Genomic DNA, 22,783 nt, shown 5'->3' on the forward strand with positions numbered 1-22,783 from the left:
TAAAGTAAACTGATATTGAAAGCAAGGAGGGAGAAACAAACACAGTCAGTAAGCCTATAAAAGTCTTAGCCAATTGCAATGGTGAACATCCTGCTGGCGAGGGTGACCTTGAGTGAACTAAGTGGGATAAAGTCACCAGGCTGGACTGACGGCTGAAGAATCAGGCTGGATTCCAGCAAACAGAGAGCAGATTCCTGACAAGAGTCTCCTGATCTGTGGCAATGGCTTCTCGGTGTCAGAAATGTGGACAACAGGTTCCCAGGAATCTGCCTTTCACTGCTGTCCGGATAACAGAAGGAGAAATGAAATCTTATCATGATTTTATAGGAGGATGCCTTAGACTGGAGCGCATGGCAAAGAAAGGTATGTGCAGCATCTTTAAATTAAATAGCATAGTAGTGGTAATTGCATTGCATTCCCAGGCAATTTGCAAAAAGAGATTGTATTCTTAATGCTTTCTCTGAGGAGTCAGTGATAAGTAGAGGCAACTGGCTGGATTTGGGTATTAACTCAGGTGTGACTGCAGCATTTGACTTGGCTGTATATTTCTGGGATATTTGCAGTGATTTGACCTAAAGAGGTTAAAATGAATGTTAGACTCATTCTGAATAAATATTTAATTCGGGTGTTAGACACTGAGTTTTCTGTATATGTCAGGAGTAGGTATTTGCTGTGCATGGAAAATACTTATTTTAAATGAATGTTAAGAGTTGGAGCAGTGGGTGTCATGACCCAGCTAAGCCTGTCACCCTGTGCTCCTAAATTACTATGTAGAAGGTCAATATCTTCCTCTCTGTAAAGATTCTGGTTTCACTGTATTCAGAAAGTTGCACAATGGAGTTTTTTGTGCTCTGTGTGAGTCAGCCCAGGTACAGGGCAGTATTCTATTCTCAGGGGGTTGCTAGTATGAGGTACTGGTGTCCTGGCAATTTGTGCTAACTGCATGTTAACTCTGAAGTAGAGTGATGTAGCTGAAGTCTAGGCTGTTGACTGTCTAGTTGCATATCAAGATTGCTGAATCATAGAACACTTTCTCTCTTGTCATTGAGAGGAAGATTTTTAAAACAGTCCCCTTTCATTTACCCTATTAACTCGAATAAATACTTAGTAAACCTCAAATCCAGAAATTTATAACATGTTCACTAGTACATGATGAAAAGATTCCCAAAAGCATGCAATATGATTGTACTTGGAAGTTGAATTGTTGATTATGATTTAATTAGCTCTTCAGCAAAGAGAGCTGCATTCGATCTGGTACATCGAGAATATTCTGCAGAAAAAGAGGTGGACCAGAAGCAGGGTATCGGCTGCAGCCGCTGCTTACAAACTGGGGCTTGCAGATGCTTTCTTTAATAGGGCCTCTAATGCACAATGTCAGGGTTTGAAAACTGCAAAGCCAGTCCATTGTACCGCTGCTTCTGTGAGTGATCCATCCATGCTGATCTTTGGGCTCAGTGCCTACCTATGCATTGTTGTATTTGGCTGACCTTTCAGTAACACTGATGTTTCCAGTTGCACTCTTTGTACTGAGGCATTCCGAGTTCAGTGCAGCAGGGCAGAAATGTCTGGTATCCAGTAAAAGACAGCAGAATTCATCGAAGTTCCTTCCTGAATATTTGATCAGGTTGCTTATGGCTTCGTGGGCCTGTGGACCTGTTGGAGGGAGAGCTCAGGCATCTGCTGTTCTTTTTCTTCCTGTAGTAGAGAGGGGAAGAGACTGGTAAGGGCTTTGCCATGGTTACTGTTCCCAGGGAAACATCTTCTCTGCCTCTGATGCTGAGAGACTACCTGGTGTAGTATTATGGGCGGAAATCCCTTGGAAAATCATTTTTTGCTAGAGAACAGATAGCATGTCAGATCAGCCTGAGCCTGTTGTCATTTTGTGAGGCAGAAAACATCTTCACCACTTTAGTATTAAGTTCTGCCAGTGAAGCTGCCAGAGGGGCAGAAGTTCAGTTATTGCTGAGGACGAGGTGCCTTCGGCTGCAGGTGTTAGAGCTGTGTGAGCTGTGAGAACACACTGGGGCAGCTCTATGTGTGGTGACAATATTAGAAGGGGGCTGAGGAGCTGGCAAGGTGGCACAGGAGTTCATAACAACTCTGCCTGGGTTCTTTTCTCCTGTTCTGAACTGACTCTGACCTTGTGTTCATCGTGGGGTTTTTTTTTTTGGCCTGTGTTTTCTTATCTGTAAAGTGGGAGTGGAAATTACTTGTCTCCATCAAAAGTGGATCCTGATGATGTGGTTATGACTACTTCATATTACTACTTTGATGACTAGACCAGTTTCCCTTAGTTCTCTGTGCTGCATAAACACAGAGGCAGAAAGTTGATCTGTCCCGGAGAACTTGGATTCTGTCTGCCCCGTCTTGCTAGTCCTACAAGCAAAGACTCATTGACAAACTCTAGGGATGTGTGCCTTCTTCTCAGGCTGACTTCCTCTGAACATAGTGGCAATGCAGGATCCTTGTGGCATGTTCTGACTTACTATCACTTAGGGGAGTACCCTTTCTCCAATTTAAAGATCCAGCTGGAGTGTTGCTAAGGGTTAATTGGCTGATGTTTACTCAGTATTTCAACACTCCAAAATATGAAGCAATTTTCACATTGTCCATCCCCAAGACACACACACATGTCTGTGGAGCCCTGTGAATATTCTGTGGCAATTTTGTGTATTAAATATCATAATGAGAAGATATGGAAGGCATGCAGGTAACTACAGCAGAAATAGAGGCCACATGGTTGCAGTGGCCTGCAGCTTACCTGCCTTTTATCAGCAGTACCCCACAGCAAGCAGTGTTGTGCCAAGCTATTCCAGTTCCTGGATCATGCAAGTTTCAAGGCTTTCTTTGAATCAATGTGATTTGTTCTGATGAGTGGTTAGAAGTGTGGTTGTAGGCTCCTGTTTAGGTAAAGGGATGAAAATTGTGAATGCTCACAAAAAGAAAGTGCTGCTGTGAGGGGCCAGCTGAAGGGCAGTTTCCTTATGACCACATGGTGCCTGCTCAGAGCTCCACAGCCCTGGCTCCCTGCAACAGGCTATATGAGCTGCCTGCAGGTTCTGAAGGGCCCTCTGGGGTCTGGTGTACAAATGGTGCTATTTTGAGTACCACTATGTGACCTTGAGACTCTCTGGGAGCTGCCGCTCCAAGGTGCTGGTTATAGCATGGCTATGAGAACCAAAGGGAAGGAGCCCCCAGAAAGCCAGGCAGAGATGTGCCAGGGACTCCAGTGCAGGGCTGATCCCTGTTGGAGTGCTCTCAGTTCCTCATGAAACAGATACTGAAGCTGAAAGCAAAGCATAGCCTCTTGACATGAAATACATCATTCTTGGACAGTGGCTCACGTGTCCTTTCAGCACTGACCTGACTATTTATGTCACCACACTGCTGGTGAACATCTTTAATGCTTGAGGACACCTCCTGCCAAACTGGCCCCTTTGTCCCCAGATGCTCCTAATTAGCCTGCCTTGTTGTGATGCTCAAGTCCTCCAATGGGATCACACACCTACGGGGGTTTTACATGGATGAATGATCCTGTGCTGGCTGTGACTGTGTCTCTGCATGCTGTGGAGCTTGAGGCTGCAAGCAGATTATATATTTTTAAGGGAATAAATGTGTGTTTTTAATCTGTGCTCAAGGCTGGTGGCTGCTTAAATCAGGGTAGTGAATATGCAGACACTAAGGAGTATGCAGTTTATTACTGAGGCTTTTCAGGATTTTGCTGTTACTGCAAAACCAGACAAGAGCCTCCTTGCCAGTAGGATGGGGACCTGTCTGTTGTGCTAGCAGTGTTTCTGCTTTTGTCCTCTGTAGGACAGAGGAATGCTGCAGTTTTGTCTGTCTGGCAATCAAGGGAGCTTGTTCTTAGTCCTGCTGTGTCTCTCTGACTGCTGAAGTTGAAAACCAATTCTTCAGATCCATCTGCTCAGGGAGGAAAAGGGACTGAAGTACTGGAGCAGTTAAGGAATTACGGTGGTATCTCTGGAAAGAAATCCCATCTGAAATGAATTTGGGCTGAAATTTCTTGGACTTTTTGGAGCTTCTCCACCTTTAGTAGTAAAATAAATGAGAAATGCTTTCCTTTCCCAAGTGACTGACCTTTCCACAAAGGTGCTGGTTACTGGAGAAAGTGACTATTTCATGTGAAGACCAAAGTCTGCAGTATAAGTGGAAGGTACTTGTAAATCCTTTGAGACTCAGTCACAGTGCCTCCTTGTGCATTGCTCAAAATTGTTCTTGCCGTATTTGCATTCAGTATTTCTTCTCTTTAATATAAAATGCTACCTAGGGGACTGGGGATAACTTTTTTCAGCTGGCTCTCAGTGCATATAACATAGCTGAAATAAAATATTCTGTTTGCACAGAGGTTTTTCTGAGAAAAGATGATTATCTTAGATGCTTGTGTTTCTTTTCACCTGTCCCCATTCATATGCAGCGTGCTCTGCTGTGGTTGAGAAATGCTTAAAACCCTGTTTACCTAATCAGAAAAGTCCAGACTATTATGAGGGAAATAAGGAAGGCACAGCTTGATTTTCATTTAAAAGATTTCTGAGAGAGATGTAGCACTGCAAAGATCAAGAGAACAAATTCTCAGATGGCAAGTTATAGCAGAGGCCTTGTGGATATCTATGTTTTTCCATTTCTCCCATGATAAAAGAACAAGAAACAGCTCAATTAAATGGAAGAGCATTAAACATGGATAGACGGATTTCTATAATTGGAAATGTTTTGTTAACTTGTGGGACTTATTACCACAATATAATAGCACAGTTAGCTTTTTTTTAATTACCTAAATTGTAGTGTAAACTGTCTGGGGAGAAGATGTCAGGGGAAAATGGTGCTGAGTATGCTGGGAGGTTGGAGAGTGCCTGTGCAGAGCTCTCACCCCAGTTATGACCACAGAGCTTATTCTCCAATTTCAGACAGTTCTGCTGCTTCAAGCCTCACTTAAAGACCCAGTTCTGCTGTGCTAATGTATTGATTTTTTATACAAATTGTGCTGCTGCTTTATTACCTGAATCTTGCTGTGGATTAGCCTGCTCGGTGAGGTTTCTAAGATATGGACTTTCCTTCTTCACCACCTTCAATTTATCTGCTAAAAATACTCACGATCAAGTATAAAAGAATGATAAATAAATGCTTGGTTGGAGCAGCCCAGCTATATATGAATATTTGGACTATGCCAAGTGTCTTGTTGCACAGATTTCTGATCCTATTAGTTAACTCCATTTTTCAAGGGGAAAAAAATCCTCCAGGCTTTTACAAAAGACAAGAATTATTGAGCAAGCATTTTTTTCCACCTTTTTCTAAACTGGAATATCCCAGCATCTTTGTTTTGCACAGTCAATGCCTAATTCATATTCAGAACCTGTGCCTGTGAGTCATTAAATTGGGGATTGCTCGGTTTAGGCTACTTGTCTGAACTCCTGAGTCACTACCTGTGGAAACCATGTTTTTACTAGAAAATGGACATATCGTGAACCAGCCATAAAATAGGAAAACCAGAGCACTTAAGGCAGAAGGACTTGAGCAGGTACACAAGGGAAGAGTCCATGGGGAGGCTGTGAGAAAGGAACAAGCAGCACAGGGGAGAATGTGAATGAGGAACAAGCAGTGTAGCATAATCCTGAGAAAAAGGAAGAAAAGGATAAGAAAATGCAAACTGAAGGACAGTTGTGACATACACAATGGACAATGTGACACACATACAAGAGCCAATCATAAAGCATGAAGTAGTGTGTGAAAATAGGCCTTAACCAATAATAAATATGCATGATTGCATATAGGGAAAGCAAAAACTGTATATTAGGGACAGTAGTTATCAATAAAATGGCTTCTGCTTGATTCACATTGAATTGTGTAGAGTCCGTTGTTTCTCTCCGCAGCTACCTTGAGACAGTGTACTTCTGGGGGCCCCTCTGAGGAGGTCTACAGGAGGAAAGACCTGGTTTTTACATTGGGATACTGTTAATTAGTGAGGTCATAATTTGCTAGCGTTGGGAAAAGCTGAGGTGAGATGGGAAGCGGTAAGGGAAGGGAATACTCTGTTCCATTTTCCCTTGACTTTACCACTAGATTCAAGAAGTGACATCTGTCAGAGAATGGATGAAATTGGGAGCAACTTAAATTTTCAAGTCAAAACCACAATAAAAATCAATGGGCTGTGAGTTAAAATGGGAGCTGTGAAACACAAGCCTGTTGCTTTGTGTTAGGCCAGCTCTAGCAGAAACAGTGGATTTGCAGTTGCCTGAAGTCTTTAACGTAAGATTAAAGAGCTTTCTAAAATGCTGGTTTAATCCAATTTCCATGAACATCTTGTGTGTTCAACAAGTCAAACACAATGAACCTCGTGGTCCTCTCTGGGCCTGCAGTGAAAGAATCTGGGAAGATGATCTCTGAGTTAGACACACGTGGGTATGAGCCATTCCTTGTCATGCTTTTGGAGGCCCACACCCACAGGTATGAACACATGAACATGTGGAGACAGATGCTGACATGGTGCAAGTTGTTTCAATGAAACTGGGGTATATTATAGCCAAAGAGGATCATGTCCTGAATGTTATCTTTTTTTAAAGTAAACTTAAATATGCAGTGCAGTTGCTTCCCAGTAACAAAAGCTGAAATATCACTGTTACCCTATTCTATAGGTTGTATGCTGGTGGGACAGTATTTGGATAGTACAAAATACTGTTCTGCTGAGAGAAGCACAACTAAGCCTTTGTAGCTTGGCAAAGACATTTTGCCCATGCATACTGAAATTACCTGTACTAATTACCCAAATGAAAAAATGTCTGACGTGTAAATTTAGCTTATGAAACTCAAAGTACTGCCTGAGGAGAATGTAGTGGCCTGAGAGGAATTTCTTGGTGCCACTTCTATGGCGAGTTCATTCCTCTCCTTATATCAGGAATCCACATAAGGTTAGTAATTTACATTCACTTGCAGATTAGCATATAATCTTCTGACTCCACAGCTGGATCTGCTACTTCTGCAGCATCTCTACACACAGGATTAAAGTGCTTTTTAGACTGTAATCATCTGGCACATTTATCAGCCACTGGCACAGATGTGACACTTGCCCAGAACGCTTTGGAACTTGTCCCACTGTGCTCCTAGGAAGGCCAATCCCGGCCGGAAGGTGACGGATGGGGCCGGGAGAGGGCAGTGCGCTACCCCAGACCTGGCTGGGGAGCCAGCTGTGCACAACCTCTGCTGCTGTCTCGGCTCCCCCGGAGCCGAGGTGGGCTCGGTGGGTAACGGGGCTGTGGGCTGTTCGCTCTGCGCAGGCAGAGCTGGAGGGGAAGCTCCCAGGAGAGCAAAATGTGTCTGGAATGGGAGACAGATTTTGTGCATTGGTTACACGTGGACATTTATACTGGTACAGGCAGCAGAGAGTAACATGACACACTCGCTACAGCCGGTGAATTCACTTGTTTGGCAGGCAGTGTAGCGGAGGCTGAGAAAGGAAGTGCAATGCAAAATCCATGCATCTTGCCACTCTTCTAATCTACCTTTATCCACAAAGTAATGTGTGTCTGTAATGCTGCAGGTGTCATAAGCTCTCGTATGTATCTTAGACCGAGCATGGTGATGCTCTGCTTAGATTTGGCATTTCTTTGTAACTACATAGAAAATCCTGTCAGTTTTTTTATGCTATACTGTAAGCATTGTCACAGTTTGTGTTGGTTGGCTGATGGGACAAGGATGGAAACACTGGGTGTATTTTCCTTAAGGCAGATCTACTGTCCAGTAGCCTGTCTGTACAAACAACTGTGGTCTGCTCCTCAGTTTACAGCTGGGCAACACTTAGGTTGATGTGGATTCCTCTTGCTGTGCCAGTTTCCCAATCTATAAAATGAATGACACTTGTCTTTTTGGAGCCTGACTGATGGCAGGACATACAGAACAAACAAGATATTACCGCTGCATCACACATCCTAGCACACAGCTACTGTACCCTGGGTAAAGAGTGACTTGCATCTAAAGCTACATAGCTGCTGGGGGTTGTGGCAGTACAGGGACAGTAAATTTTATGAGTTAACCTAATGTTAAAGTATTGCTTCTCAGAATTTCTTCAGACTGCTATAGTGTGATGTTACCTTTATCAAGCCATATGTGTACTCCCTTCATGCACTGAAAACTTGTGTCCTGAAGTATTCATTGACCTAAATATGTAAAGTGATTACTCCCCCGTTCAAAACCTTAGGTCATGTTTCCTACCAAATTCATAGGTCTCGTGCAGTCTTCTCCTTTGTCTTTAAATAACAGCACTGTGTTCTGGTGTGTGGGTGTGCCTTCAGGATAGTACTCCGAGACAGCTATTCACAGCAGCACTGCTGGTTTCCCTTGGCCCCGAATACCCTACTATTTAAAGTTATTTTAATGAAAGCCCTTTCCATGCCTTAGTCTGAGCAAGTGAATATGTTTTGTTGCTTGTTGGGCTGTACCTTTGTTGTTTGTGCCAAGCTGTGAATGCCTCCAAAGTATCCAAGGGCCTGAGTGGAGAGCTGTCCCGGTGGGAAGAGGCAGCTGTACCTTGGGCAGGGTTAAAGCCTGGGCATGGTGCGAGTCAGAGGTCTCTGCTGTGGTTTGCCTTGAAGCTGTTACTGAGCAATTTGTGCAGACTCCTCCAGGAGAGCGTCAGCTCTTTGGTGCACTGTTGGTTGGATCCAGGATTGCTTCCAAGGAGTGCTGCCTCTCTCCATCCCTCCCCTCTGCCTCGGTGAACTCACTGCCACAGCGGGACTGCTGAGAAGCCAGGCTGCCTCACCAGGGAGGGCACGTGCTCGTGAGTGTCTGAAGGGGCTGAAGGGGAGCCATCGCTCTTTGCAGTGTCTTTCTGTTGCTTTTTCTGACGGGCATCTGAGCTGAACTGCTGGTGACAGCTTGGAGAAGGCTGCAGGAGGGTGGCTGGGAGCTCTTTTGGGCAGAGAGGTCGGCTGTGAGCAGTATTTGTCCCAGAGATAGAGTGCGGCTGGCAGCAGTGGTGGCTGCTGTGGCTCACTGTTTGTCTCCAGTGACAGTAACCAGGGAAATATTTTTGAGCTAACTGGCCTCTGTTCAGCAGTGAGCAAGCAACCATTCCTTCAGGTCCTGAGCTCAGAAATTATGTGAATAGGCTCTGAAATGATTTTGCTGGATGGAATAGCTCAGGGCAGAGTCAGTGGCTATAATTCTTCTAAGATACAGTTTCAGCTATGAAACTGTCTGCTGGCAAGCTCTGGGAGAAAGGAATGAAGTCTGCTGCACAGTCTGCCGTATCTCTTGATTAGCTCAGTGTCCAGGCATTATAGTAAGCGTATTTTAGCTTTGCAGTTTGCCACATATGGGTTTTGTTATTTATTCAGGGTGGTTTTTAACATGACATTATGGAAATGTTCTTTTGTTCTATTCTCTGAGCAGGAATTTGTGTTCTAGCAATCCAGCATTGTTGTGAAGGACAGATTTTGGGAAGAAGATGAATTAACTTTTCTCTGGCAAAAATCAGAAGCTATCAAGAAGTTTTTACTATTGAGGCACTAGGCAAGAGGTGGTGCTGCTATAAATCTGGATTTACTTCTTGAATGCTGAGATTAGACTTTTGCCTTTAATGCCTTTTGTTAGGGAAGTTTCAGTTTTGTGGATAGTAGGATGTAGCATCCCCTCACCAGGGGGTGGTCTGTGAAATCAAGCAATATCTTCCTGAGCAAATGATGTGGTATGGTGTGTTTCTTTAGATCTTTTCTGATTATGGATAATTAATAATGTAGAGTAAAGATTTGTTAATAATTTCTTATCTATCTCTTACAATTTTACAGCAATATTATAAGAAGTATCTTGATTATAGGCTGGGATATGAAGTCACCTAACCGAACAGTGGAGAGTGCTTTGAGAATTTTGTATTAGTTTGTAAAATTTAGCTTTTATGGGGAATATTAATGGAGAATTCCTAGATGTGTGCATAAATGTATGGTATGTTTTGAGAGTAAGCAGTCATGGAAATCCTTGAAGTGTGACTGTAAGTATAAATTTGTACACACCAATGTATTTTTGCAGTATGTACCAATAGTAAATCAAAATGAGTTTACCTGTGTAGAAGAAAGATTTTTTTTTGTCAATCAATTTTAAGACTTCTTTAAAAATAAAAAAATCTCCATCAAACAAGAACATTCCAAGACTGTTTTTGAAGAAGTGGTTAAATGGAAAAAGCAGCAAAATCTGTTTTTTTAATCCAAGGAAGTATATTCCAAAATATTTTGACATGGGCTTAGAAAGCTGACATAAAGCCTAGAGGGTGCATGGCAGCAGCAGCAGCAGAACTGCATGTAGTAGTAGCAGGGACACATCCTGCCTGGACTGGTAACAGCCTGCTTGCCAGTTTCACACACAAGTGAATAATTAATTTTTAGACTGTAGATAGGCCTGATTGAGAACTGTCAACTTCACTACTTCTGAGTCTTGGGGCTTCCCAGGCCCAGATTTCATGTCTGTATCTGAACTTTGTGGCCATCTGCTATCAGAGGAATACATGTTTAAATGTTTAACAAAACAGGACTCCAAGCATTTCCTCTTGTTTCAGTGCAGCTGCCAATAGACTTAACTTTGCCTTGTGCGCATGCTTGAGGGGTCTGCCGACTTAGCAACCACCTGGAAGGCTGGATCTACAGCCTGGGGGAAGTTCAGGTTTGGATGTAAAGTAACTGTGGTTCACTTGCATTTCCAATGCAAAGACGGTACACACTGGACACCTTCTGACTTGAAAGTCACTGCAAGCAAATCCTCAGGAAGTCCTTGCACTTTGTTAATGGCTGCTGTGATCCTGAGGCTAAGCTGGAAATTTCCCTCTTATGTAGTGGCAACGTTGGACCTGCAAATATCTGGGAATTAAAATTCTCTGCAGTGTCCCTGTGCCTTGATGCTTGGCCTGTCTGTAGTCCTTACTTTCTTGCTTGGACAGCATTCAAATGTCTCCTTTGGAGGTTGTTTCCAATGATTGCTTTGAGCATCTCTTGTGTCTTTCACTCGGTAAGCTTCAAGACTGGGTGGGTGTTAATGGCTTTGCATCTTTAGTGTGGTCTTTTCTGCTTACTGCAGCGGCCCAACAGACCTCCTCAAGAAACTGAAAGTGAGGAGGTTTCCAGCTGGGCGGGCAAGATTTCAGGTTTTTGATATGAACAGCTCTCTTTTCTCTCCTTTGCCAGTCAACCACAATAGACTCCTAATGCGTACTGTGCCTGCCTGTAAAAACAACTTACTAAAGTCTGTAACCACTCCTGGAGCACAGGAAAACACAGCCTCTAAACAGGTCTTTTCAGTCTGTGACCTCTTCACTCTTGTAATTTTATGTTAAAATGAGCATCAAATTTAGTCAATGAGATTAATTGAACAGTGCAGTGATCCAAAGAAATTTGAGCAGTCTTCCCTAAAATACTTAAAACCAGCAGAAATGTTTACTGCGCCTGCAGAGCCAGGCTCACGTAAAGCTGCACCTCCATCATTAAGCTGCACAGAATGTCTTAGAAATACCAATCACCACTCAGTGTAATGACAGGAGAAAACTTCAGAGCAGATCTGCTGCATGATGGAAAATCACATCAGGCACTTGTTCAGCTTCTGTCCAGGTAGACACTGAGACTCACAGGTTTTTGAGCTCTTCAGAGAAAGGTGCATCTCTAACCTTTCATGGAGATGTTTGGAAAAGCTTGCAAGGCAATTCCTTCCACACCATGACCTCAATCTGTCTCCTTCTCAAGGGATTGGAACACGTTGGCAGTGCATCACTCAAGACAGAGTCTTGCTCCTAACCTGCTTGTCCAGATTTCTACTACCTTAGTGTATGCAAAATTGGGTTACTGTTACAACTAAAAACCCAACAACTTAAAGGGATGCTTCCAAACATGAACAAGAGTTACTTAAATATTTTAGAAGAATCTTCAGTCTTTGGAAGTTGGCTACCAAACTTTGCTATGAAACTGCTTTAATGAGAAGAGAAATTGCATTTAAACAAATACTGTTTGTAGGTTTTACAGTTGTGCTTGATGAAAAATTGATCTGAGAGAAAAGATGACACCAGTCTCCTATGCTTCATTTTGGCTTTTGCTCTAAGCTGATCTAAGTCTGATTATCCCCTGGACGGGGTAGTCCTGGCTTTGCCAACCCCCACCCCTTCCATGCATTACCAGCACTTGCAACCTTCAAGCAGCTTTGCAGAGAACTAACCCAGACGAGAAGCAATCTCTAAGGAAATGATTGCTTCACCTTATTTACAGTAACTTTATTCCTGGCTTAGTTTTCAGCTGACTCAACATGGGTTAACAAAAAGAGAGGTGGCAGGAATGTGCAGAAGAATAAGAGAAAGGATGGGATTTCCTGTCTGTTTATAGCTGAATATTTAGTTCCTCTTTAGAGCAATCTGTGGCACAGCAGCTTGTATCAGGAACTGACCTCGCTGTTTGTCTGCCTCGGCCGAGAGAATAAACAAACCTTTTCAGAAAGCAGACAAGGGGCACAAATGGTGAGAAAGAAAAATAAATAGAAATTAAAAAAAGGAATCCAAACCAAGAGCTTCTTTCTCTGATGTATTAACCTTGAAGTTTTCACCTTCACGAAGTGAAATATTTTGCTTGAGGGCTTGAACTGGGAATTCTGGTAGGACAAAATATTTTCAAGTCTTTTAGCCTGCTTAAACCGGATCAGTGAAATGTGCAAATTTGTTTCCTTAGTGTGTTTAATTCTTGAAATCTAACTTAGCTCTGCTAGACTTAGCTGCTGTCCATGGCAAGCAAAGCAGACTCAGGACCTGGGAGAAGTTCTGAGCTATGGGAATTCTGCAGCTTTCAAACTGGATTTGTGTGTTGGCTTTTGGTACTTTTTAAGAAGCATAAGAACACATAATGTGAGGTATCCTTTCATGTTCTTAAAATGAAATATCTAGCCTCAGGCTTAACCCTGTATGACCCTTTTCCATCACATCAGCAATCTGATTTTCCTCTAAACCCACAGTTATGAAAGCTCTGAGCATAATTTTTGACAGAGCTTGCACAAAGTAGGAGTAGGCTGATGTACTCTACTATTCTAGAAAAGATTTTCTTTCACTCCCAGCTGTCTTCCTTCCCTGTGAATTACATGTTAGGCTGTCATTAAGAGGAGATGAACTTTGTCCTGGAAATTTGTAACGCGTTATTCCAAGGGTAGTGACTTCAGATGGCAGATTGAAGCCATCCTCTCCTGCAGTCAGCAGAAGGCCGGGCAGTTGTAGCATTCAGTTACTAAAAAAACAAAGAAGCCCCAATGTCCTGTTGTGGCTGATGGCCTTTGGTTGTCCTTGGTGGAGCAACAGGCACTGCTGCGTCAATCTGCCCGGTGCAGTCCAGTCGCTCACTCCAGCAGGTCACCTTTCCAGCACTGTTGGAAACAATTAGATGCCATTAGCATGTAAACTAGTTGGTGTCTGCTCAGAGAAAAGAGGAAAGATATTCTTTGTTGCTTTTAATCATTGTCTGTTGGTGTGGCTCCTCCGGACCTCCTGTGGGAGCAGATACAGCTGGGTGAGACACAGAATAAGTAAGTGTGGAAGCCCAAGCATGTTTCATTTTTGAATGAGGAACTATGAAGCATAACTGAAAGGCTTTCCCCTTGAAGATTAGATAGCACAGTTGCAGCGAGCCTCCCTAGAGAGCTGGGAAGGAGGAGAAGCTGTGCCAGACAGATGGCTATAGTAATTGCCTTTCTTTTTCTCCCCCTTGGTAGAAAACCTTGGGAAGCAAAACTGTAAGGCCTAATTCTTCTGCAGTGAAACGGGCCTCTGCAAGGAATCGAATTTATAGCAGTTTAAGAGGAGAACCAAGAGTAGATGAACTGACTTGCTTCTTTTATTTTTTCTTCTTTTATCACATCCTTATTTAAACTATCCTGGCAAATTCAATTAATTCAAGTAATGAAGAACTGTATGGTGTGTGCAAATGTTCATCTTTGGTGACCTGTGTAGGGGATTGGCATTGTTTCATGTAACATTGAACAATTAAGCTTTTTTCTTTTTTAAATTTTAGAGGCTATGAATAACTGTCTCTTCCAATTAAAAAAAAAAAAAAAGAAAAAGTAAAAGTGAAGACCACAAGCGCAACCACACAGAAGGTGGGAAATGTCTGAGTCAACTTTCCCAAAATAAATGTGTTCCAGACACTTGGCTGGTATATATTTTGATATGATCTTGAGTTGCATGCCTATACGGATTTTATCAGAGAACAAGACTGCTCTGTCAACCAAGGGTTGTGCAGTCTCTTCTGTAGATATTAGTAAGGGATGCAATGAAACAAAATAGTTGTCAAGTTCCTGCAGCTTTTCAGCTTCCTAAAACCTTCCCCTTGACCCCATGAAGTGTTAAAATGTGCCTATCATCAATAAACTTTTCTGAAGTAGACTATGAACCTGCAGCTGTCCACTCAATGCCAGCTCATGTCACTCTAAAGAAGGGGTTTCTCAGCTGGAATATCAGTCCCACAGAAAAATGGTACTTTGCTTCTGTCCAGGAGGGTGAACACTTCCTGCTGCCTTCTGGCTTGGGGTATGGACCAGAGAGGCTTTGGAACTTCCTGGGATAAAGCTAGGGGAAGATAGAAATGATTAATGCTCACTGGTGCTAGGCAAATGTTGTAGCTTTGAACCAAACCCAGACCTGTGTCTTTTGGTTTGCTTATAAGATTTTTTTCAAGCTTTTTTTCTAGTCAAAGATTAAAAACTTCCTCCAGCAGGCCCAGGTAATGATCTTTCTCAGGACTTCTACTGCAAGTTCTGTGCTGTGATGGTGTTACAAATTCTTCCATGTTGGAGAGTAACTACTTTTAAGCACTGTCCTAGAGGAAGATACAAATGGGCAAATGGGACCTTTAGTGCTGTTGGCTACAGCTGCTGACTTTTCATAGCCACGTGATCTGATTTGCCATTTGGGCTCATGAGGCACCTTCCCTTGTTTTCTCAGATTTTCTGTCTCCTGCTAGTTTCTTCTGCTGCAATTTCTTTTCCCAGCATGTCAGTGTGTGAACTGTACTGACTTACAGAATGTGTGATTCCTAGACACCGACTGTGTTTTGTACCACCTTTCTCATCATCTGAGCGTCTCCTCCTGAGTATCGGTTTTACAACAAATCCCATGTGGTTCATCTTGCCCAGGCAGGGGATTTGATGAGAACTAACTGGCACTCTGCAGTTCTTGTTTCTTTTGCTTCATCTTATCCTTACATGACAAAAATATTTTGAAATAAAAAGAATATTTAGAAACTAGAAACCAAGTTATTTTTAGGGCAAGCTAATAAAGCTAAATAGGAGTTGGGTGGGTGGTGGAATTTCTGTTTTGCTCAAGACTGGTTGATATTAACGATGTCTTCACATCAGCAGACATCAAGCACAAACTAAAGTACTGGCAGGTTTGTTACTCTGGAGGGCTGGGCAAGTCTCTGAGAGGTGAGAGATGGTGGCACCTTTTCTAGTTAACTTTCCATTTCTGTCAAACCTCCTTGTGAGTCTGTCATCCATTGCAGAAACTTCTGTTCTATTTTTGCAGCTAGTTGGCATAATTTCAGTCCTGGTCAAACTTGATTGTACCTGACCACCTGTGGGACTGCACAGAAGTCACAGTAACTTTACACCTTCTGGATGCTGAAATCAACAGTGTTTCCTTCAATGGATGCCCTGAGGTTTCTTGGTTCTGAGAATCCAAGCTTTGTTTAAATCATTAATTTGATTTTCCTTTCCTGTCCTTCTATGTTGGTTGTTTTTTGTTACAATCAGCTACAGTCACCTCTAAACACCAGTTTTTCTTTCTCCTGCCTTCATCTTGCTGCCCACACGTGTTTTGAAAAGGGCAAATCTGTTACTATTATGGTGATTCAGAAATACTTCCAGTGTACTTTCTGAAGGATGGTTGAATCTTTGGACCAATAATCTGGGGACACCTGTTGAGAATTGTGTTCATAGATTACAGGACCTTTTTGCTGCTGGTTCCTTGGGCGTAGCATTTATCTCACTCCAAACAGGGCTATTTGTTCTTCAGCAGTTAGAGAGAAACCAGGCTTATAGTATTCTCTGCTTTCTGAAAAATAACCTTTTATATTCAAAAGGATTTTAGTTTGCTTTCCTTTATTTGCTCTGCTGTTTCCCCCCCCCAGGTCACATTCTGGATATGCATGAAAGAAATTGCAGAGTAAAAGAGGAAAACTTAATGGGTTACTATTCTTTTGTTTGCTTTGGGAATGTATAACAATCCGTGACACCAAGCTCCTTAGTGATTCCTGGTTGCTTTTGGCCACCTACAATGTCAAGAATCAGAGAGCTGATAGTGAGCCTCATAAACAGGATGGAAAAGAAGGTCCCACATCAAAAACACTAATTTGAGTTTGCATTTCTTCTATTAAGTTCAGAAAGAAGGATTTGCAGAATCATCCTCCTTAAATCCCCCCACCCCAATTCTTTGGAATTGTTGCCTTTTTTGTGTATCAGCCAAAATCTGTGCAACTTCTTTTCACATTGTGTCACCCGCTGTGACCAAAACTCTTCAGCTGCTTCATCTCAAGGCATTAGTGAAGTGTTTGAAAATGAACAGAAGACTTTCCAAATGATATTGTGTCATTTAAAACCTAGAATCCCTAGTTCTGGAAAGGATCAGAATAGATGTCTGAAAGCAAGAAAGAGATGGTATTTTGGGCAGTAGACTAGGATGCAGAAGAAATAAGCTAATCTCTTTCTGACCTCCCTCTCTGTTTCCGGACTGTGGGTTTAAAACCAGGTGCACCAAAGTATTTCAGTGCCTGTGTTGTATTCACATCCCTAAAGATCTTGGTGCTTAAATGGGGCAACTGCCTGCCTTGACTCAGGTCTGTGGTCTATCCGAACCCGGCTTCCTTCCTTCCACCTGTCTGGGCACTTAAAAGTGTGCTGTACGAAATCAGGACTGGTTGTTGTTCTGTACAGTGGCTAAAGGAGTTGTTAGAATAGGTGTTATTATAATATAAACCTTGATCCTGCCAGGTGGGTTGGCAGATATTTCTCAGTAAGTGTTGCTGCTTTAGACTCGTGTGAAGAGTGGGGAAAATAACTGGGTGCATCTGTTACAAAAAGAGATTAAATTAGCTCCATGTGAGATTATAATCGATTTTCACTTCATAGATCACACACAGAAGTTGAGGTCATTTTCGCCCAGCTGCTTGCCAGGTTACTTTAAAATTTTTCAGTGTTTACTTCAAAATAACAGGCTTTGTTTTCATGAGAAGAAAGTCTCACAGCTCCTTATTTCCTCCGTTTACTATGTATTTGCTTGTAGCGGAAAAAGCCTTGGGAAAGGAAACTGTTCTGGATTGGCTGGTTACACAAAGTCCTCCAGCAGAGATCAGGGAGTTCAGGGTGGAACAGGGCCATGTCTATGGAATAGACTTCACTGTTTCAAAGACTGAAAAGCTGCTGTAGTGGGAGGCCAAATGCAGGGACTTAATATGGAACCTGAAGCAGTAAGGAGCAGGGTGTCAGCTTGAGCAAACCCGTGGCAAGCTCTGGCAAATCTACTGGAGCTGGTTTATGGAAAGCTCTCTCTGAAATCACAAGGCCATAGATGAAGTTAGCAGGCTGAAGAGCAGACTACGTAAGTATCATAATCTTCACCATGATAGTCACATAATATCTCAAGCAATGGTTCAGCCAGGCTCTTTTTCTTTGAGTGTCATCTTTGTTTTGCTGGGTTGGTAAAGGTTGCTGGGTTGTTAAAGGAGAAAAAAATTGTCATTGAGGCTTTATGAAGTCATTGAAGATTTCTGTTTTCCCTTGCACAGATGAAATCATGCAGCAGGAGATACGGCCGCTGGTAGCAGTGGATATAATAGAGCAGCTCCACAGGCAATTTGCCATCTTGTCAGGTAAGATGTTGCTGGTAATCACACTCCAGGATTCTCTTGGAAACATATTGGAATGTGTCATGCTGACTGTCACCTTTCAGCTCCGTACAGCAGTTGCAGTAGTATTTTCATATTGCTCATGAAGAGTGCTGCTGCAGTCATGGTGTATGGAACAGATAAATGCCAAGTTGCTGTACTTGTTTTTCTTAAGGCAAGTTATTTTTCCATGTTCTCCACAATGGGCTGGGAGGAACATATTTAGAGGGGAAGAAATTAAACAAAACTTTCAGTACATATCTTTGCACAATGTCAAGCATCTTGTTTGTGGGAAAAGATTTTGGTCTATCAGGCATCTATTCATGACCTCCCCCTTCTTCCTCATTTGCCTTTGTTTTAGAAATGATTCATTGCTAAAGTGTAAGGCTCTAATCTTTAAAAGATATGATTATTACATATTCCTTTGTTTGCCTAAAGTTTTCAGTCACACAAAGTGATGCAGTTCCTTCCCCAAAGAAAGAGCTGATACTGAAATATTTGGCAAATTATTAAATAAATTATTTTGGGTACTGCTGATGATAAATCTTGTCTGGGTCCTAAAACAGTCTCTGCTGTTGACTGCATGGCCTCTGGCAACTCCTTTTGTCTCTATTTCTGCCTGTTCTGCAAAGAAGAGAATTCAGTATTTGCTTATCATCTTCCCCATTGAAGCGGTGAAGTATCACGAATTTGCAAAAAATGCTGAGATTATAAGAAAGTCCTCTTGAAAATCCTGTCCCTCTTGGTGAAGAGTAACACTGGGTATAGAGCACAGAGTGCACCAACTCAGCTCTGAAAATGGTCAGCTCAGCAGGCCCAATCCTTGCTGCATCTTTGCATTTTTAGATACATCCCAAGTTGCCAAAAGAAATCCAAATCTAATTTACACAGAATTCTTTATGAGGCTCTGAGTATTAAAACTTAATTTTGGAGGCTTCCAGGTAGCAGCTTGTGGCAGTTTCCTAAGCTCAGTAACTAAAGGGTTTGCATTAGGCAGAGGGTATTGACTGAGCAGAGGTAGAACCGACTGCCTTCTCATCTGCAGCAAAGCATCTCAGGGTCCCACCTTCCCAGAATTCCTAATGAACACACCCCTCTGGGCAGGACAGTGTCTGTAACTGCATTAAATTGCTCAAACCTTTTTCATCCCTCTGTTGTGCTCAGTGCAAGGTAAGTAGGAATTGCTGAGAATTGAGTGCCTCCCATGCAATTGCCTACCCAGTAAAATGTGGAGGATTGCTATTTTTGAACCCCATTACCTTGCAACATTTGGGACCAATAACAAAAGCTGAATACAGCATGTAATGAGCAACTTATCGAAAGTGGTTTACTAAACAGGAAGAAAAACCCATTTCCAGTTCCAGCTAGAATATTAAACATGGAATAAAAATGTCAAGAGTAGACATAAAAAAAGAATATTCATATTTCTTTATGGACTCATAATTTCAGCAGTGCCTGTATTCTCACCTGCTATTTTAGCAAATTCAACTCTTCACATTTATCTAATTATTTTATTCTTGGAAGTGATGAGAAAGGTGTTTAAATAAAGCTATTTAAATGTGAGCTGCTTAAAGACTTGAAAAATAACTCTTCATAGAAGGCAAGGCTGAGGAGCTTGTTTGTTAGGATTCAGCAAGTAACTGGTTCACCAACACAGAAGTACTGATAACAAATATCGAAGGAGAGTGAGAAGGTGTCTTTCGTGTCCCCATCTACACAAAAAAATCCCATTTTAAGAATTTTCAGGCTTATCTAAAATCTCCTCACTACAGTCCAGAAATAGTATCCTAATATAAAACAGGGCAGTATAGTTCAAGTTTCTAAGTTGATTTCAGTCTGAAATTTACAGCTAAATTTGGAAACCTGGGTGCCTCCACTCCAAGATCCCCATGGCAGCACGTGAAGAAGATCAGGAGCATAAAATCACCTGCTTAGAAGCCCTCTGTCTCAGTGCCTTATTCTGTTGGTGACCACTGATGAGTCATAGATAAAACACAGCAGGAATCTTCCTTACCCACCCTTTACTGCCTCCAGCAAAATGAACTTTAGGTGCAAGCCAGCAGTTACTATACTTTTCAAAAATGCATTTCTTTAAATAATGTAACTTTCTTTTTCTTTCTTTAGCAAAAGATTGGTTTTTTCATGCAATGAAAACAAAACTGGGCACTCTTCTGCCTCATTTCACTTATTAAAGTAATTCACACATAAATGACCTCATTTGATTTTGATTATTTTTTTCCAGATGGCTCTGTAGCTTTTCCTCAAAGCATGCTGCTTTGCTGCTTTTCATTCAGTACGAGCAACCACAAGTATTTTGGTGCTTCAGTGCTTGCCTATGTGGTGGCTGAAAATTTGATACTTAGCCTATTTCCTGGTTTTCCATATTGAAACGTTGCAGCTCAGTAGCCACTGTGTGGAAAAAAACCCTTCTGTTCTTTGGTCTCACCACTGTGGGCAGTAAAAGGCAACTTTCTTGTAGAGTGTTATGGGCATAAATTATGTTTCTCCGAACAACTTCATAACAGTGGTATACACTGATTTATACTAGATGGGGTTATTTCTTTCAGTCTGGAGGCTGCAGCCCCCAGAGTGCAGCCAGTCACCTCTTCCATGCCTGTGCAGAGCTCAGAGGATGTAGCACTGAGGCTGCTTTGTGTTACTCCACAGCCTCTGGCTCTGTCAAGCTCTCCTGTTCAGTCCTGTGGACCCCAAATCCATTTGTCCAGTGATAATGACTGTTGCAAACTTTGTCACAAATGAGTATTTTTTTGGTTAATACCACCTTTTTAGTAACAGCTGACAGCTGAGGCAATGTAGTGAACCCACAATGTTCCCTTGCAGTAAAGCAGAAAAGGAGGAAAATGATTGAATCAAAGGCTCTTTGTTTTCTCTGGACATGACTCATTAGAAACACTTCTCTCCACTATGGCTGTGTGCAAACTTCTTAAGAGGATCTGACTATGTTGCAGTCTCCAAGCAGATGGTAGGAATTACATAACAAGTCTAATGAGTTTGGTGTTTGATTGTGTCAGGGCCTAGTTATAATGAATGTATTAGCTACTAACAGCCTCCTGTTTGTCCCGGTCCTCTAGCTATCAGATTAACCAAGACCTTACTCCATGCCAAGAGCAGGGAAACTCTCCAAAGCCTTCCCTGGTCCACTGAGGTCATGGAAGAGGCTGCAGTGTAATGTGGCAATGTCCTTAATCACATAATTTTACTTTGGTCATCTCTTTTCCCATGTGCTGATTTAGCCTTGCTTAGCTTGTGAGATCTGGTAGGAGTAGTGGTTCTTGTGGTTAAATTCTAGTTTTGATACCACTACTGCCTCTTTCCTTTCCCTGAAAACCAAACTCCCAGTTATGGGACTACAGCTGTGACAACACAGGAGGGCTCAGCTAGGTTTGTGTATTTCCTGTAGCCATTAAGGGAACTAGATCACAAAGTTGAGTAGTACTGAAAACCTGGTCATTCTAACACACCAGTTTTTACTCAAGAATAAAGAACCAATAGTAAAATACTGCTTCTGTCCTACTGACAGACTAAAAAACTGCTGTACCAATCTGCTCTTGGAACTGCTACTACTTCTCCCCCCCACCTCCTTTTTTATCTGCAGCTTCACAACCTGTTCTTATCTCTAATTACCCTGTCAAGGAGCCCAATCTGCCATTTGCTGCAATAATGGATCATGTTACTAAATCACGACTTTATTAGACAAACTGTCACGAAGTATATTAGCAGAGAGAATAATTTTCTTTGTGCTCTGCTCCTGTTAACAGACTTCAGTGGATGGGAGAGTATATCTGAAAATGGTAACTGACTCAGAAGCCAGTTTATTTAATTTGCAAAGCCTGGAGGGTATTTGGCCATCTGCTTCCTGTTTAAACTGAGCCTTTTGGAAAACCTGGGCAGACCTTGCCAAAAGGACAGTTTGGATCTTTTATAAAAATTGAGACCCAGGAAGCATGATTTAATGAGAAATTCATCACTCACAACCCTTAATCAACATGGAAAACCAAAACAACAGAGCATGGAAAAAGCAAGACCTCACCAAAGCAGTGAAACTTCAGCCAAGATATCATTAGAATTTTTGGCTGTCTGACCCGGGAGATGAACTATAGTCAGGGCTGGGCTGTGATGACTCAGGGAGCTCTCTGCATGTGGGCAGGCCCAAGCAGTTAAACCTGCACGTGTCAGCAGCATTTGAGAGAACACTGTCCAATACTAACTGATGAGTTAGTGTCTGTGGCAGGCTGGGGAGGTGAGCTCTGGAACTTGCAGACTAACTTTTGGAACTTCTCCTGACTATAGCCTCTTTGTTGGGCTCTTGGTTTTGGTTTGGTTTGGTTTGTTTCCCAAGGGAGTCAGCATATTTGGTGATCTCTAGTTAGAAGAGCTGCTGGCTATGGAGTAGGACTTCAGTGTAGCCCCTGACTGTCTAAACCATGGATATTTTTTGTGCCTAGGTGGGAGGCATAGGTGGGCTAGAACTGAGGAGTGGGAGATTTTCTAAGATCTCCATGGTTTTCAGGGCCTTGGCCTGCAGTTGTGATTGTTTTCTGCTTTTACATCAGTCATACCAACATGCAGCTTCAGCTGTGAGAGCTCTTAGAATTCAGCACTCACACCTCTTTTGTCAGGCACACCCTTTACACTGCAAAGCAAAATTAAATTGTCTCAGGCTGCCATAACCTTTTCTCCCCCATGTATATTCCTTCCTCAAATGCTTCATTTGCTTTTTTTCCACAGCTGAGTTCTGGCCCCTTCTTCACTGCAGCGCCTATCCAGGCTGCATTGGCTGCTGGAAAGTCTGTCTAATAGGAGCAACTATGAATGCTGCTCTGTGTCCTGGGACTTTGGGGATTAGCACACATAAGGGTGAGCAAAGG

General features: G+C 42.4%; 1 protein-coding gene across 1 annotated transcript in view; it reads left to right on the forward strand.

Annotated features, from left to right (window-relative positions):
- Positions 1-221: 221 nt before the first annotated feature.
- MCF2L2 (MCF.2 cell line derived transforming sequence-like 2) overlaps positions 222-22,783 on the forward strand; it is a gene marked incomplete at both ends in the record, with an annotated part of 135,089 nt that continues 112,527 nt past the window's right edge. The window contains 2 exons of the mRNA XM_082288249.1: positions 222-363; positions 17,796-17,879. Of these exons, the coding sequence (XP_082144375.1) occupies positions 222-363; positions 17,796-17,879 (226 nt within the window). The remainder of the gene's footprint in view (positions 364-17,795; positions 17,880-22,783) is intronic.

This window comes from Coloeus monedula, assembly GCF_965178545.1.
Source record: "Coloeus monedula genome assembly, chromosome: 10".
In the NCBI taxonomy this organism is placed as follows: Eukaryota; Metazoa; Chordata; class Aves; order Passeriformes; family Corvidae; genus Coloeus; species Coloeus monedula.